The sequence below is a fragment of the Neophocaena asiaeorientalis genome, unplaced genomic scaffold (assembly GCF_003031525.2).
Source record: "Neophocaena asiaeorientalis asiaeorientalis breed wild unplaced genomic scaffold, Neophocaena_asiaeorientalis_V1.1 scaffold497, whole genome shotgun sequence".
In the NCBI taxonomy this organism is placed as follows: Eukaryota; Metazoa; Chordata; class Mammalia; order Artiodactyla; family Phocoenidae; genus Neophocaena; species Neophocaena asiaeorientalis.
The window spans coordinates 1,497,488-1,514,614 of NW_020174568.1; the positions used below are offsets into that span (position 1 = coordinate 1,497,488).

General features: G+C 54.9%; 1 protein-coding gene across 1 annotated transcript in view; it reads left to right on the forward strand.

Annotated features, from left to right (window-relative positions):
• SH3RF3 (SH3 domain containing ring finger 3) overlaps positions 1–17,127 on the forward strand; it is a 201,272-nt gene that overhangs the window by 181,196 nt on the left and 2,949 nt on the right. Inside the window, exon 11 of the mRNA XM_024757983.1 lies at positions 13,853–14,184. Coding sequence (XP_024613751.1) covers positions 13,853–14,184 — 332 coding nt within the window. The remainder of the gene's footprint in view (positions 1–13,852; positions 14,185–17,127) is intronic.

Sequence of the window (17,127 nt, forward strand, 5' to 3'; positions counted from 1 at the left end):
CTGCCCTTTCGGGCCAGGAGGACGGGGCTGAAGTGTGAGTCTGATGGCTGTGTGTCAGACTGGTTGAGGAAAGAAAGCCCCTGTTTTCTGGGAGTCGTTTGGGTATGAGCTGATGGTGGATGTCTGCCTGGTGAGGTCCTAGCAGAGCTCAGGGCGGGGGGCTGTTTCCACGATGGATGTGGCACCCTGTTGATGGAAAACATGGGCACAACCGAGAGCAGGACACGTGGCACTGTGAGCAAGGCCCGGTCTGGCCTGGGGGTGGGATTTCAGTCAGAACGGCACTGGGCCTGTGTCGTCGGCTTCAGAACCACGGGCAGCCCGCTGGGGGCAGGGGAGATGCGGGGCCCTCCCTGGACAGCATCAGGGCCTGGCCCTGTCCCTTGTCCAAAGTGCCGCAGATACTTCTTTGCTGCCGCAGGAGACAGGGCCGTGGATGGCCCCGGAGACCTGGGGTCCCTAGCGCTCGGGGTGGGGCGACTCCGGAGAGCTCCGCGGCCTTCCCAGAGCCGGCCCAGCTGGCCCCGTCCCCGCGTCCCAGAAGCAGACTAGCACCTTCCAGTGTTCTCTGTGGCTCTGCAAGGGCTCCTGGATCATTCTCTCTTCACCTCCTCACCCCCCGAGGAAACCCATGCAAAGGGTCCACCGGCCCCCACCCTCCAGGTTCAGCACCTGAGCCCCCAGGTCGCGGAGCCAGGGGTGGGGGAGCACGGGATGCGAGGCGGCCTGGGTGCCAAAGGCCACCGGCCAGCATCTGCCCCCGGCCGCTGTCGGGAGGGAGCCTGACGCCCGCGCAGTCCTGCACTGGAGGGCCTGGAACAGCCCCGGCTTCTACCTGCAGGACGCCAGCTTCACGTCACCCCCGCCGCAATAGCCGGAAATATCTCCACCCGTGGTCGCGAGCGTCTCCTGGCTGCAGGGTCACCCTCGCGGGGAGCCGGCGGTGTGCAGAGCAGCTGTGAGCAGTGTCCTGGGCCTCCCTGCACCGGGCTGGGTGGATGTTACCTTTCCAAATCGTCAGAACCCTCCCTTCATTTTCAGGAGAGCCCCAGGCCCAGCAACAAATAAATAAATAAAAAATAAAAAACTCCTGCAGGAAAACCCAGCTTATTAGAACTTGGCTTGCTTTACTGAAACTTAAGGTCATTGATAAAGCTTCAGTGAAGCAAGGTGAGTTATTTCTAGAGATCCACCGATGACTGTCCCTACGGTGAATGCCCCTACGGTGTCTGCCAGGCAGCGTGGTCACTTACAAACTCGCTAAAAGAGTACATTTCTCGTTACGTGTTCCTACAAGATAAAATTTAAATTTAAAGATTAGCTTATTGGCACAGAGAAGGCTCCAGAAGGTCCCACTGCAGAGAAGCCTGCCCAGCTCTCGCTCACGCCAGGCCTGCCAGCATCCGAGGTGCCACATCCTCAGGGGACACCAAGGCTGTCGGCCTGGAGCCCCTGGGGACTCGGGTGCAGGTCAAATGAGCTCACATTCAGACAAGTCCCTGGCAGCTGTAATGTAACCCGAAGCAAGGGCTGGGATTCTTCCAACGGCTCAGACAATGAGACCGCACAAGTCCCTGACCTTTCGTGTGAAGCTTGGTTCTGCTGTGCAAGGGCTGAGGGAGGCTGGAAATCCTTCCCCAAGGGGGGGCCTCGGGGGGCACAAGCCCACATCACGTGATGGCTGCTGGGACCTGACCCAGAGGAGAGAAAGTCGCTCCCGCCTCCTCCACAAAGGCACAGCCTTCCCGCCAAAGAGCACGTCAGCCTCTGCCTGTCAGAGTCAGGAGGCCCTGTGGGTCAGCCTCACACTGTGCCCGCCTTGCTGAGGGCCCCCTTCCAACCGGACACGTGGCGGGTGGGCGGCTGCCCTCCGCCTCCTTGAGGGCTTCTCCCCGCAGGAGGTGGAGACTGAAATGATGGGATTCAAGCCCCACGGAACCCTCCTTCCGGGTGGGCCTGCAGAGGACACCTCTCCACCCGGGGGGCCCTGCTTGCTCTGCCCACCCCCAGTGATGCTACTGGGACGGTTACAAGGTTGAGAGAGGCCTGTAGGGAGGGACCCCTGCGTGCCCCATCCTTGACAGCGAGGGGAGGGCTGCGGGGGCTCCGATGCACAGGGGAGATGAGCCGCCTGGCGCGAGGAGTGGCCCAGAGCAGCCGCGAACGGTCTTGTTCAGCATCGCACCTGTTCCTGCGGCTCCGGCTCTGCTCCTTTGATGCTGTCAGACCTGCGTGGTTGGAGTCCCCGGGCGTCTGGCAATGCGTCCTGCCTCCGAATCAAGGCGGGCCTTCCAGTTTCCGAGGCCCCATCGGGGTGTGACCTGGGATTTTAGGGCCCTGCGGTTTGGTTGGCTGTAGGTTGTCTGGAGGTCTTCGTGTTTCCGGTAAAAATATGCTGAAGTTCAGTTCTGGGCTTCCTCCGCACGGAATTCTTCTCATCTGTTCCTTGTACGTGTTTCCAGTACTTCTGTAACCTATTCCAAAGAAGTCTGCTGGGAGATGCTTTCATTTTCCATCCTGCGCTTGTTAACTGCAGTGCCTGTGCCCGAGGCGTGTGCGTGTGCCTGCGAAGCTCCCGGCTGAGGTCACGTCAGAGGGCAGGGCCGCCAGCACCCCGACCCTGCTGCTGGGTCTGGGACGGGGAATCTCGGAGGCATCTTGTGAAGTCTGCCATGTAACACACACCCAGCCTCAGTTGTGTAGAACAACTTTCACTTTTGGTGATGAAAATAATAAACAGTCTCTGCTAGGGATAGGAAAGAGTTTTCCTTGAGCCAGACTGAGGACTCTAGCCCAGAAGACAGCCTCTCAGGTAACCTGGGGAGCTGCCCTGGAGAAGCAGGGTTTTCAGCACAGTTTTGTGTTTCGTCAGAACAAAGAACATCAAGCCAGGGATGCTTTCCTTCAAGGTTGAAAAAAACAACAGACCAGCACGTACTGAGTCAGCGTGGCCTTGGCCCCTGGGGAGGGAGGCTTACCGTGGATGGGGGACCAGTGCTGGCGTCCCGGGAAGGGAGGCATTTCATCTTTATTGTTTTTTCTTTTTATAACTTTATTTATTTATTTTTGGCTGTGTTGGGTCTTTGTTGCCGCACGTGGGCTTTCGCTATTTGCGGCGAGCGGGGGCTACTCTTCGTTGCGGTGCGTGGGCTTCTCATTGCGGTGGCTTCTCATTGCGGAGCACGGGCTCTAGAGCACAGGCTTCAGTAGTTGTGGCTCGCGGGCTCTAGAGCACAGGCTCAGTAGCTGTGGTTCGCGGGTTTAGTTGCTCCACGGCATGTGAGATCTTCCTGGACCAGGGCTCGAACCCGTGTCCCCTGCATTGGCAGGCGGATTCCTAACCACTGCGCCACCAGGGAAGCCCCAGTCTTTATTATAACATGGACGTTCTTTACTTCTGGTCAGGGCACCCTTTTCTTTCATAATTAAAGCCGGCGTGCAGTGTGTGTTTGACAGGTCACACACAGGCCGTTTAGTTAGCACAAAATTCAAGTTAACTCACGTAGAGGCCGCAACAACTTCCCGCACCTCAGTGTGGGAGAACATCTCCCGTCGGGTTGTCATGATTCTGCTCCGGGGCTGGGCTTCGGCTGAGCGGAGGGAGGCCTGGACGCTGTGCCGGCCGGGCCGGAGCCACCTGCGGGCTGCTCACTGGCTGCTGGCCGGCACCTCAGTCGGCTGTTGGTCAGACACTCATGCGTCCCCTCCGTGGTCTCTGCTCAAGGGTGAGCTGGCGGTGTCTTCGAGCCCTGGGTGCGGGTGGAGCCCTGGCAGGCCCTGGCGCACGGCAGGGACGCGGATCCTACAAGAGGGGCCACGTGAGGCAGTCAAGGGAGGAGAGACAGCACCGTGGCCGCATCTGGAAGCTTCGCTTGGCCACGTCACCCAGGGTGACATGTGACCTCCCTCTTTCCTTGAGTTCTCGTCTGTCACAGCTTCCTCCTGTTTGGGGCTCTCAGACTGAGAGCAGAGTACGCCCTGTTGTCTCTGTTGTCCCCAAAGAGCTTGGCCTCCAGCTCCCGCTGATGTCACGGCAGCGGCCTGGGTGCAGGTGGCCCGTGGCCCCGTCCATGCCTTCCGCCGGTCAGACCTGCACACCCACTGCCCTTCACCTCCTTTTTTCTCAGTTGAATTATGCCATCAGCCTCTTAACACCGGGGAGGGGCATGGCCTGCTTTGAGAAGCTACTCATGCCCAGCCTGGCAAATCCAGGGGCTTCACAGAGCCCAGAAGCCACCTTGGTTCAGACCCCTGAGGTCCTTCACGGCCCAGCACGTGACACATCCGGGTAGGGACAGACCTTCAGACCATCCTCCTTCCTGCTCTGGGTTTGCTGATGGCCCCTGCAGCACAGCACTGGGGAGGGTCCGTCCCACCACGTGTGTCATCATAGTACGTGGGAAACATGGTTTCAAACTCACTACCTGTGAGGACCGCTGCTTTAGAAGGAAAAGGTCCTGGTGCGGTCCCTTTGGCTGAGGAGCGGTACTTTCCTCCCCAAACAGTAAGATGTAGCTGTGGAGGGAGACTCATGTAGCACTGGACGGACTGGCTGTTGTAGAAAGAAGGCTCCAAACGGCTGTGTGGTAACCATGGTGACGGAGAGCGTGCTGGTGACAGCAGGCTAACGTCTCACATGTCTTGTTTCATCTGGTCCCCAGACAGCTCTCTCGGGCAGGTGCCGTCGTTACCCCCACTCCACAGGTGAGGAAACTGAGGCCCAGGAAACGCAAGCACACGTTCAAGGGCACCCGGCTGGGAGGCAGGAGAAGAGCCAGGTGGTGTGGCCCCTGCCCTTCAGCACGGGGTCCTGACCTGGGCTCTGGCCCCTGTGGAAGGTACACGGCCACAGGCCTCCCACCTTCGCTGAGCACCGGCCACGGCACCTGCCCTGTGGTGGCCTTTGTGACGCCACCCAGGGTACCTGGTCCTGCCCCGGGTGCAGTGACAGCATCACGGGGCTACACGGCAGAGGCTGGACCAGACTCTGATCCCGCGTTCAGGGCCCTCTCGGGGTGCTGGCCGGGCTGGGCCCCAGGGTGCGAGCTGCTCAGTCCTGCCCGCGGGAGGCCAGGACGGTCCGTGGGACATTGAGGAGTCGGGGACGCCAGCGCTTGCTCCTCTCATGGACCAGGGGTCACAAGAGAGGTGACCTGGCCGCCCCAGAGCGGCTGAACTAGATCCCGAGGTGGCACCCAGGGTCCATTGCTCAGGCTTCTGCAGTAGGGGCTGGTGATGAGTGCAGGCCACACCATGACCCTCATTGAACACGGGGTGATCTCTGGGCCAGATGGGGGTACACAGGGTGAGGCTGCTCATAAGTCAGAGGGTGATGCGTGTGGTTACCGCCAGCATCTGGTGGACAGCAGGTGCGGGAGCCCAGGGCTGGCAGGAGAGCGTTCTGCAGAGAAGGTGGGGCTTGGTGCAAGGAGCTCCAGCCTGAGCTGAGGGCGAGTTGGGGCCGGGTCAGCCTTGGACGTGTGATTGTGTTCCGGTGGCTGGCTGGGGACCGGGTAGGCTCAGCAAACACTAAGTACGGCCCTGGGGCACGGGGCAGAGTAGGGCCTGGAGGGTGAAGGACGAGCAGAGCCTCCGCGTCACGCACCAGCGGCCACGGGAACAGGCGGTGAGCTGGCTGGAGAGAGTCTGGGATTCTGCATCCAGAGACCGGGGTCCGTCCCTGTCGTCTCTCTGTACTTGAATTTCCTCTCTCTCGTTGAGGTAACTGTGGCCTTTTCAGACTGGATGTGTGTGTCCCCCCAGAATTCATAAGTTGAAGCCCCAGTGTGGGGGGGCCCTTGGGGGGTAATTAGGGTTAGATGGGTCATGAGGAAAGTCCACGTGACCACCTGACAGACGGCACCGTCTGCAGGCCAGGAGGGTCCTCACCAAGGGCCCGTCCATGCTGGCACCCCCAGCCTCCAGAATGGCAAGAAAAGACAGGCTTGTGCATTAAGCCGCCCAGGCTGTGGTACTTGGTTATGGACACCTGAGGCAACCGATACAGATTTTGGTTCCGTGAGTGTGGCAGGGGCGTCAGTTACAAAGCCTGAAAATGCAGAAGCAGCTTTGGAACAGGCGACGGAGAGAGGCTGGGAGGCTTGACGTTTGGCCTTATAGGCAGTTCTGGCGAGGGTCCTTCGCGAGGGATCGTGAACAGACTCTGGTAGGGGCGTGAATGCTGAAGGACGTCCAGGTGGAAAGAGGAACGCACTGCTGCTAATGGCAAGGAAGGCAGCCCTGGCTAGAAAGTGGCAAAGGGAGCAGCCTAGCCGTGCCCTCGTGTCTTGCAGAAGGTCCATGTTGGATATTTAGCTGAGGACATTTCTGAGCAGCACTGAAGGAGAGGCTTGGTTCCTCCTGCCGCCTGGCAGTTAAACGCAAGAGGAAAGACATGAGTTGATTGTTAACCGGAAAGGACCGGAGCTTGGACATCTGGAAAACCCTCACCATATTGCACAAAATGAGAAGGCGTGCTCTGAAGAGATGCCGGGGATGTGGCCAAACCATTTGATAAAGAGACCACAGGTGCAACTAACTCATGCACTTAACCAGCCGTCGCAGCCGAGCCAGGAACAGAGGTGGGATTAAAGCAGCAAGGACTCTGCCAGCCTGAACTTTGGGGGTCAGAAGAAGCAGGGTGGCGGGGAGGACGGCTGTGGGGCTCCTTGGATTCTGCAGGACCAGACCACGGGGCCGTTGGGCTGCAAACATGCACTCTTCTACCGGGAAAGGGATGAAGGGCCCCAAAGGCTATTCAGAGGTGGCCTCTGACGGAAGCCGGGGGTGTGGGCCCGGAGGAGAGGCGTTGGCCAAGGAGGAGTGTTCTCCAGCTTGGGGTCTAGTGGAACGTGCCTGGCTACGTTTTGGACCTGTCACTCCCTCGTCTTCCCATTTCTCCTTTTGGGAGTGGGCCTGTCTGTTTTCTGCCTCCCTCACCTTTGCATTTGGGAAGCATATAATTAGTCTGGTGTCGCAGGCTCACAGCTGGAGAGGAAATATGCCTCAGGATGAATCATAGCTCGAGCTCACCCACATCTGATTTAGATGATATTTACTTTGGACTTTAGACTTTTCTAAGTTAAAATTAAAATACCATATTATATCATATTAGGTATACCACATAGTGAATTGATATTTTTACACATTATGAAACGTTCACCCCGAGAAGACGTTTTCATCCGTCACCATACAAAGTTGTTGCAGTGCTATTGACTACGTCCCCTATGTGTACGTCACATACCTGTGACTTATTTATTTTATAGCTGGAAGTTTGAACCTCTTAATCCCCTTTACCTATTTCTCCCCTCCCCCAACCCCCTCCCCTCTGGCAACCAAGTTTGTCCTCTGTATCTGTGACTCTGTTTCTGTTTTGGATTATTTCTTCATTTGTCTTGTTTTTTAGATTCCACATACACATGGAATCATACAGTATTTATCTTTCTTTGTCTGACTTATTTCACTTAGCATAATACCCTCCAGGTCCATCCGTGTTGTCGAAAATGGCAAGATTTCATTTTTCTATGGCTGAGTGTATATATACACATTGTTGTCCATTGTATAGATGTACCACATCTTCTTTATCCATTCATCTGTCAGTGGGCACTTAGGTTGTTTCCATATCTTGACTATTGTAAATAGTGCTGCAGTGAACAAGGGGTACATATATTTTTTCTAATTACTGTTTTTTTCTTCAGATAAGTACCCAGAAGTGGAATTGCTGGATCGTATGGTAGTTCTGTTTTTAATTACTTGCTGAACCTCCATACTGTTTCCACAGTGGCTGCACCAATTTATATCCCCACAAACAGCGCACAAGGGTTCCCTTTTCTCCACACCCTCACCAACACTTGTTATTTCTTTTCTTCTTGATAATAGCCGTTCTGACAGGTGTGAGGTGACACCTCATTGTTGTTTGGATTTGCATTTCCCTGATGATTAGTGATGTTGAGCATCTTTTCATGTGTCTGTTGGCCATTTGTATGTCTTCGAAAAAATGTCTATTCAGGTCCTTTGCCCATTTTTTTATTGGGTGGTTTGGGGTTTTTTTTTATACTGAGTTGTATGAGTTCTTTATATTTTGGATATCAACCTCTTATTGAATGTATGATTTGCAAATATCTTCTCTCATTCAGTAGGTTGCCTTTTCATTTTGTTGGTGGTTTCCCTTGCTATGCAAAAGCTTTTCAGTTTGATGTAGTTCTGTTTGTTTGTTTTTGCTTTTGTTTCCCTTGCCTGATGTGACAGGTCCAAAACAATCTTGCTACGACTGATGTCAAAGAGCATACGCCTGTGTTTTTAGGAGTCTTATAGTTTCAGGTCCCACATTTAAGTCTTTAATCCATTTTGAGTTTATTTTTGTATATGATGTAAGAAGGTGGTCCACTTTCATTCTTTTTCATGTAGCTGCCCAGTTTTCCCAGCACCATTTATTGAAGAGGCTGTCTTTTCCCCACTGTATATTCTTGCCTTCTTTGTCATAGATTAATTGACCATATAAGTGTGGGTTTATTTCTGGGCTCCCTAGTCTGTCCCACTGATCTACGAGCTGTTTTTTGTGCCAGTAACATACTGTTTTGACTACTGTCGCTTTGTAGTATAGCCTGAAATCAGAGACTGTGATACCTCCAGCTTTGTTCTTCTTTCTCAAGATTGTTTTGGCTATTCAGGGCCTTTTATGTTTCCATATGAATTTGGGGATTTGTTCTAGTTCTGTGGAAAATGCCATAAGAATTTTGATAGGGATTGCATTTAATCTGTAGACTGATTTGGGTAGTATGGGCGTTTTAATGACCTTAGTTCTTCCATGAACGTGGTATATCTTTCATTTATCTGTATCATCTGCCGTCACTTTCCTCAGTGTCTTATGGTTTTCAGAGTACAGGTCTTTCACCTCTTTGGTTAAATCTATTCCTGGGTATTTTATTCCTTTGATGCAGTTATACCTGGGATTGTTTGCTTTGTTTGTCTCTCTGATAGTTCAGTATCAGCAACAGATTTCTGTGTATTGATTTTATATCCTGCTACTTTGCTGAATACACTTATTAGTTCTGAGAGTTTCTTGAAGGAGTCTTTGGGATTTTCTATATATAGTATCATGTCATCTGCAAATAGTGACAGTTTTACCTCTTCCTTTCCAGTTTAGATGCCTTTTATTTACTTTTCTTACCTAATTGCTGGAGTTAGAACTTCCAGTACTGTGTTGAAGAACATAGTGGGCATCCTTGTCTCGTTCCTGATCTTGGAGGAAAAGCTTTCAGCTTTTCACCGTTGAGTACGATTTAGCTGTGGGTTTGTCATATGTGGCCTTAATTATGTTGAGGTATGTTCCTCTATATCTACTTTGTTGAGGCTTTTTATCATGAATGTATGTTGAATTTTGTCAAATGCTTTTTCTGCTTTTATTGAGATTATCATATGATTTTTATCCTTTGTTTTGTTAATGTGGTGTATCACATTGTTGGATATACATATGTTAAACCATCCTAGCATCCCTGGAATGAATCCCACTTGACATGGTGTATGATCCTTACAATGTGTTGTTGGATTCAGTTTGCTAGTATTTTGTTGAGGATTTGGGCATCTATATTCATCAAGGATATTGGCCTGTAGTTTTCTTTGTGTGTGTGTGTGGTGCCTTTGACGGGTTTTGGTATCAGGGAAATGCTGGCCTCATAAAATGAACTTGGGAGTTTCCTTCCTCTTTAGTTTTTTGGAATAATTTGAGAAGGATGGGTATAAGTCTTCTCTGAATCTTGGGTAGAATTCACCTGTGAAGCCATCTAGACCTGGACCTTTGTTTGGGGGAAGTTTTTTGATTACTGATTCAATTTTGTTACTGGTATTTGCTTTATTTAGATTTTTCTATTCATGATTCAGCCTCGGAAGATTGTATGTTTCCATTCCCTCTAGGTTGTCGAATTTGTTGGCGTATATTGTTCATAGTAACAATTTGTTACTCCTTTGTATTTCTGTGATGTTAGTTGTAATTTCTCCACCTAATCACCATAGGATAATGAGGAGATGACGGTGAGGACATGGCGCTCATAGGCCATGTTACAGGTTAACTTCGTTTTAATGAAATGAATTGACTCCCTGAAAAATTTAATGTCACATTTTATAAATGAAATTCTATTCTCTTTGACTTCCTTTAATTTCAGAGATAATTTTCCGTAATTTTAATTGACTTTTAACTGGCAACACTTCTTAATTTAAGCTTTAAATTTTTTTTCCTTTGGCCAAGTTTTTGCATTAATATTTTATGAAACAAGGCCTCTGGGGACAGACACTACCATTTTATTATTTGTAAAATGTTTTACAGTTTTCCTATAATGAATGAACGTCTCTTTTTTTAATATTAGATTTCCAGATGACTCTTTTAAAGTAGGATGTGACTTTATTTCAGGGTGTGTGAGTGTGTGCCGGTGTGCTTGTTTCCCTAATGTCGCCTGTAATCCCTTCTCTAATGTAATGACATTGTTTGTATGGGAGGCAGAGTGCAGACCCAGGTGTGTGTGTAGCGTGAGAGCCGGAGCTTCTCATGCCTGCAGGCCTGGCTCCCACCCATTCCTATGCCTGGCGTGGCTGCCGTGCCTGGTGAGCTCCTACTCAAACAATGGCCCTTGCCACCCAATGTACAACTGGGGAGGGCAGCCTCGCCTGGGAGCCAGCTAGGCAGCCAGACACACGGGTCAGAATCTTCACCCCCGTGCACCCCAGCACTTCATAGCACGACTTTAAGCCCATGCCTGTCCCCTGGGCTGAGACACTTAGTAGGTAGGGGACACAGTCTCCTTCTTTGATCACCTTCCCATGACGCTGGGCCCTTCCCTGTGTCTTACCTGTCTGCCGTCTTCTGGAATCACTTACCTGGTTGCACAGGTGACCATCGGCTTCTAATTGATCACTTCCTTGGTTCTAGATCAGAACCATTTCAGACCTGCTGAATCAGAATCCTTGAGGGCAGAGCCCCACATCTACACTTATCGAACTCCCTGGTTGGTTCTTTGTACCAGTTGGAGCCGAGAGCCCTGTGTTGGTCCCTGGGCTCTCCCAAGGCAAGGCAAGGGTTAACAGGAAGTGAAGTTGATTTTATTCATTTAACAAAAATGTATTGGCAGGGAATTCCCTGGCAGTCCAGTGGTTAGGACCCCACGCTTCGGGCCCGGGTTTGATCCCTGGTCGGGGAGCCAAGATCCCATTAGCTGTGTGGCCCTGCCAAAAGCGAACAAGCAAAGATGTATTGGGCGCTAAAGATCTTTCAAACTTGTTTTTTTTTGCAAACATTTAAAAATATCCAGACACACCATAAAAACAGCAACAGAATCATATTTTGTGAGGACTGTAATAGTTTAAACCAGCTCTCGCACTGATCTTAAACACTCGGTGAGCCAAATGCAAAGCCGGGACTGGACCGGGGCTGCCCTGGGCTCCCGGCGTCCAGTGCACAGCCCGCCGGGGTGAGCTGTGTCAGGGGAGGGGCAGGCAGGGTGGGGGCGGTCAGCTGCACAGGGAGCCGGGGCGTCGCAGGGGAAGGGCCGGCCCAGCTGGGAGCGAGGGCCCCTTTCTCTGGAGATGTGCCCTCCGCCCCCCGCAGCCGGTGGGGGGACAGGGGGCATTGTGTTCCCACAGTTCAGATGTTTGGGGTCCCCCAGCAAGGCTGAAATGACTGAGCCTCGGTCATTCAGAGGGTCACTGGGGTGGAAAGTGACCCGTGCTTAGGGGAGGGGAATTTAAGCCAGGTGCGGAGGGGGGCTGTGAGGAAAGCGGTGGCCCCGAAAAGCAGCAGGGTGCGATTGCCCACGGCGCCTGGGCTTGCGAAGGCCCGGGAAACCCCAGCAAACCCGTGCTCCTTTAGCATAAGCTTTTGGCCCCGATCCACCCCAGCGCGCGTCCTCCCTCTCCTGCCGCCCGTGAGGGGGCTCATCGGCGGGTCCTCGGCTGCGCCCACAGACCAGGGCGGCCCGGAGGGGCTGGACCGGCCCCTGAGCCCGCGCTCCGCTCCACGGGGTGTGTGGACGCGGACGTCTGGGGCGGGCAGCGTCCGCCGAGGTCAGTGGGAGGGTAACCGGTGGTGACTGACCACGGGGACTGACAGGAAATCCCCCTGCGTGTGGGCGCCCGGCTCCAGACCCGCAGCCGCCAGCCTCCTGCGCCCTCCCTTACCGGGGCTCCCGTGGGTCCGCTCGGCGGGCGCGTATCCGGTGCCTGCAGCATTCTCGGCCCGGGCTGGACATGGGGGCGCCGGGACGTCAGGGCCATGTCCCCTGCCCGTATGGTGTTCTGGGGCAGCCCTGGGACGAGGCGGGGCGGGTGATGGCCTCCCCTGTCGTGGATGGCACCACAGGGCCACTGGCAGCCCTGGGGACCCATCATGTGGCTCTTAGTTTTATTCACCCGTGTGCGTGCTTACACACGCGTGCACACATACATGCACACACAGCATGCACATACACACGCACACGCACACATACATGTACCCGCACACACGTGTACACACACGCACTACACATATACATGCGCGCACACTTGCACATACACGCATACACGAACACATATATACACACATGCATACACACATCCAGTTAAATCACCTTTAAGAGTTTTGGACTTAGGATCGCATTTGACCATTTGATGCCCTGTGGCTTTTTTGCCTGAGACCCAGCAGCATTTGGGTGTCTGGCTGCGGCGTGGCTCCCCTTCCAGAAGCCCTGAGGGCCAGGGCCCACCGGCCCACCGGAGCCAGTGCCTCTCCTGCTGGTCTCAGGTTAGGCCACTGTCATCCTGGGAGCCGCTTCCTCCACATGGTGGCCACGGGAGCCCTGCTACTTGGAGGACGGGGACGCCTCTGAGCCATCTGCATGGTGCCCCCCGGTGGCCAAACGACCGAAGCTCTCCTAAGTGTGCCACACGCACAGATCTCTCTTGAATGTTGGAAGAGGGCTGCCCTGTGACACGTTCCCTGCACACCTGCTCCCCTCCAGGCCAGGGCTCGCCCGTGCCAGCCGTGGACAGCATGCAGGACATCAGCTTCCATCCTCCCTATCAGTACCAGTGCTGGGAGTAGAGAAAAATGTCAGATTTGTTCATACTAAAGTGTTATTGACTTACCTTGAGGTTATGCACGTCTCTACTAAGTGCACTTTAAGGGGATTTCAGCACCACTAACTGTCCCCAGCTCGGGCGGGCAGAGGAGTCCCCATCCAGCCACCGTAGGGTCCGGCGGGCCCCGTGACCAGAGCAGACTCTGTGGCAGCCATCACCGACTCAGGAGCTCAGTGTCAGGCTCCGCGTGCTGCCTGTATCACACCACACCCCGTGCCAGCTAATCCGCATCCAAGTCAGAAAAGTAAATCCCAGGAGGGTCATGGAACTGTCTAGATTCTAAGACGAGCACACTGCTCTGGAAGCATCTCTGCGTGTACGCACTCCTCCACACCGCTCGCTCACACGTGCGCACACACGCGCACCTCGGTTCCCTGTGTGGCACAGACCACACGGTGCTACCAGGGCCTCCAGGTGAGGCTGTGTCTGTACATATGGGTTCTGTGAGCCCGGGGCGGGGGGCGGCTGACGTGGAATAACCAGCCCCCCACCCCACCTCCAGGTGAAGTTTCCAGGCTGGCGGGGCTGCTGTCGGATCGGCACCTCCAGGCCTGGGTCTGTGCTGGCACCTCTGCCACGTCTGGGGAAGGAAGGAGTTGGGAAGGCTTTCCGTCTCCGCCGTTCTCCTCCTCTGAGCATCTTTACGGGACCGTGTTTAGAGCTTCCTGGCAGGGTCCTACCCCCTCGCTGACAACGAGGGCCTCCGGGAGAACTAACACACTTGCCTCCGTTCTGTGTGTCTCTCTAGAAAGACAAGAAGCCCGGGCTTCTGAAGCTGCTGGCCGGCGCGTCCACCAGGAGGAAGTCGCGCTCCCCGCCGTCCACCTCTCCCACCCACGACCCCCGGGCAGCGGCGGACGCCTCCCTCCAGGGCGCGGTGGGGCCCGAAGTGTCCTCACTGTCCGTCCACGGCAGGGCCGGGTCCTGCCCCGTTGAGGGCGAGATGCAGGGGGCCTTGGGGTTGGAGCCGCTGCACAGGAAGGCAGGCTCCTTGGATCTGAGCTTCCCGTCACCGTCCCGGCAGGCCCCTCTCTCCGCGGCCGCCATCCGCCCCGAGGCCAAGCTGCTGCCCAGAGAGAGGTAAGGGTGGGCCTGCGTCCTCCCGGGCCTGGGTGTGGTGGTCTGTGAGGTCTGGAGCCATGTTGGGGAACAGGGATGACGCAGGTTTCTGCGGTTTCAACCTGCCAGGCGGCGGCCCTCACCATCTCATCAGCTCAGATATAACAGGAGCGTGTTTCACGTTCTGAGTCCATCTGGGTCCTGAGTTTGTATTTACAAGGGATCCATCGGGAAATCTGGTGGAACTGATGGTGTCCTGAGCCCGAAGAGTGAGCAGTGGAGTGAGGGACCTGCACCCCCTGCCCCGAAGGGACCCGCAGTGACCCTGGGCTGAGTACCCCGTAGGCCTGAGCGAGCCCCGCCCTGGGGAAGCTCTTCCAGGCTCGGCCCACTCTGACACCTGGCCCCAAACTGCCTTCAGGGTTACACCATGTGAAATGGCCGGTATTCGTGTTTTTTGCCAAAGACAACAATTTCTTAGAGTTCAGCATAGAGTTTTCCAGGTCAGGAAACAGTCCCCCGAGGCCTCGGGTGGAAGCGGCCAGAGGCTGGTGTCCTGCTTGTGGGCCAGCCCGTTTGAGTCATCGGTCCTTAGAGAGCCTCAAAGAGGGCTGAAGGACGCTCAGGGGAGGAAACGCTTTCCTTTCTAAGTGCCCCTCCTCCTGGGAGAGCTGCCTAAACGGTGAAAAGGGGAGCATCCCCTGAGCGCGCAGTCCTGGCATTTCTGACAGATCCTTCCCCCGCTCGGCCACACTGACCGATGCCAGCCCTTCCGTCTGGCCTGAGACGCACCACACACGTCACACGCACACCCACCATGTACACCACACACCCCCTCCTCTCTCCCTCCACTTCCTTCCCCAAGGGAGCCTCCGCCTTCGAGCAGCTCTCCCACGTCAGAACCTTCTTTCTGCCACGGGACCAACCCAGCTGCCTGTGATTTCTGAATGGGGGTCACGGCCCCTCCTCCGGGTCCCAAAATTGGGGGCTCTGGGGAATGACAGGTCCCTAAACGTGTCGAAGCTGCTCTCGTGTCTCCCCTGGGTTTCTGCCTTCCCAGATCCTCAACTTCTAGACTCCACAAAAGGCTTAAACACCCTGTTGTAAAGAGATCATGGGAGTCTAGGATTAACTAGGAGGTTCAGGGAATTACTCCCATTAGCTGACCGGATTAACTGGGAAGTTGAGGGAGTTACTCCCGTTAGCTGACTGTCCTAATTGGGGATATTGTACCCGGGGCCCTGGGCGCCCTCCTGCCCCCAGCACCCTGCACAGCTCCTTAGTGACCACTACTGCCTAGCGCGGCCCTCACCACTCCCATGTACCGGCCCCCAGCAGGTCGGAGCCGAGGATGTGACAATGGCAACGTCACCTTCAGGCCGGGGCAGCTCCCGAAACACCTGGACTCGGGCCAGTGGGTCACACTGACCTTGCAGCTGTGACCAGAGTCCTGCACGGAGAGCACACCCTCACTCACACCCCAGCCCCTGTTTGGGGGCCCGCCAAGGGGGGCTGTACATGAAGGGCAGGCTGGGCTCGGTCCACGCCCCCAACATGCACCACAATCTTGCAGCAAGAGAAGCACCTGCCACTTAACAGCCATTCACCCAAACGAGTGTCTGCTTTCCGAGTCCCAGCCCCTCCGTACAACGTGCGGATGGTAGTGTCTGGTGGCTATAACGGCCGCAAAACACCTAGATTAACACCTGGAAAAGGATGAATGCGCAGTGAACGCCAAGGGCAAAAACAACCGTAACAATGCATGAGATGACATGGGAGACGACGCTGTGTGACATGACGTACACGACAGGGAGGCCGTGGTGAGGGCCGTGGTCCCCCCACCCGTTCACACGCCCAGTCTGTGTGTCCTCACCTCTCGCCGGCCTCTCAGCTGTTCGGCTCTGTTGGGACTTAGGAGTTTCCTGCTTTGATCCACTGTGGGTCATGGGAGGCTCCCAAAGACATCTGTGCCCTAATCCCCAAACCAAGGATAAGGTGGCAGGTGGACCAAGCAGCTGACCCTAAAGTGGAGAGGTCGTGCAGGCCCCGTGGCGGCCCGTGTGGCCTCAGGAGTCCTCGCAGGTGGATGAGGAGCTGGGCCCGCCGTCCTGGCTTTGAGATGGAGGGAGAGGTCTCCACCGGAACGCCGCAGCCTCTGGGGGCTGGAGGAGGGGAGGGGGCACAACCTGCCCCGGAGGCTCTATCCCTCGACTTTGCCCCGTGAGGCTGTGTCGAACATCGGACTTCCGGAACCCCCAGATGAGATGTGTATGTTGTCAGGCACTGTTGTGGGAATCCGTCAGAGCCGCCACGGGAACCCAAGGCATGTGTAGACCTTAGAGTTTGGTGTCCAGGGTGTATTCTTATCATTTTCAAGGTCCTGGAGGGACACCACTGTGATGCCCACAGCCCCCGACCCCGGACCACTCGCCCTCATGGGGACCGACACGGGGGCTCTGTAGGGCCCCTCCGGTGACACGGAGGATATGCCCAACCCCACAGGCAAAGCGACTGCATCTGCCGCGGTCGGATTCCCTTCGAATTCTGCACCTTTGATCCGTGAGTCGCATGTCTGCAGAGTGGCTGTGGTTGACGCAGCTGCTCAGGACAGTCTCTGACATGTGACGCCAGGATCGTGCCACTGTTCGCTTGGCCCTTTGGGGCCACTGAGCATCAGTTTCTTTCAGCGTCTTGGAAGGATCTGGACAGAAAACTGAATGCTGGTCTTGTAGACGTTCAGCCCACATCATCCATCCGGGCTCATTAAATCACGGGATTGCTCAGAAGCACCAAATTAATTTTTTTCTAGCAAATTACACTTTTAAAGTTGCTTGTTTCACATCTGGCAGTTGAGGCAAAAGCTAAAACTTATGTTGGGAGCGTGAGGAATGATCTCAACGCGTTCTCTCCTGGGGACTTGAGGGAAGGGGGCAGTGTTTGGAGGAGGGGGATGGGCAGGAAGCC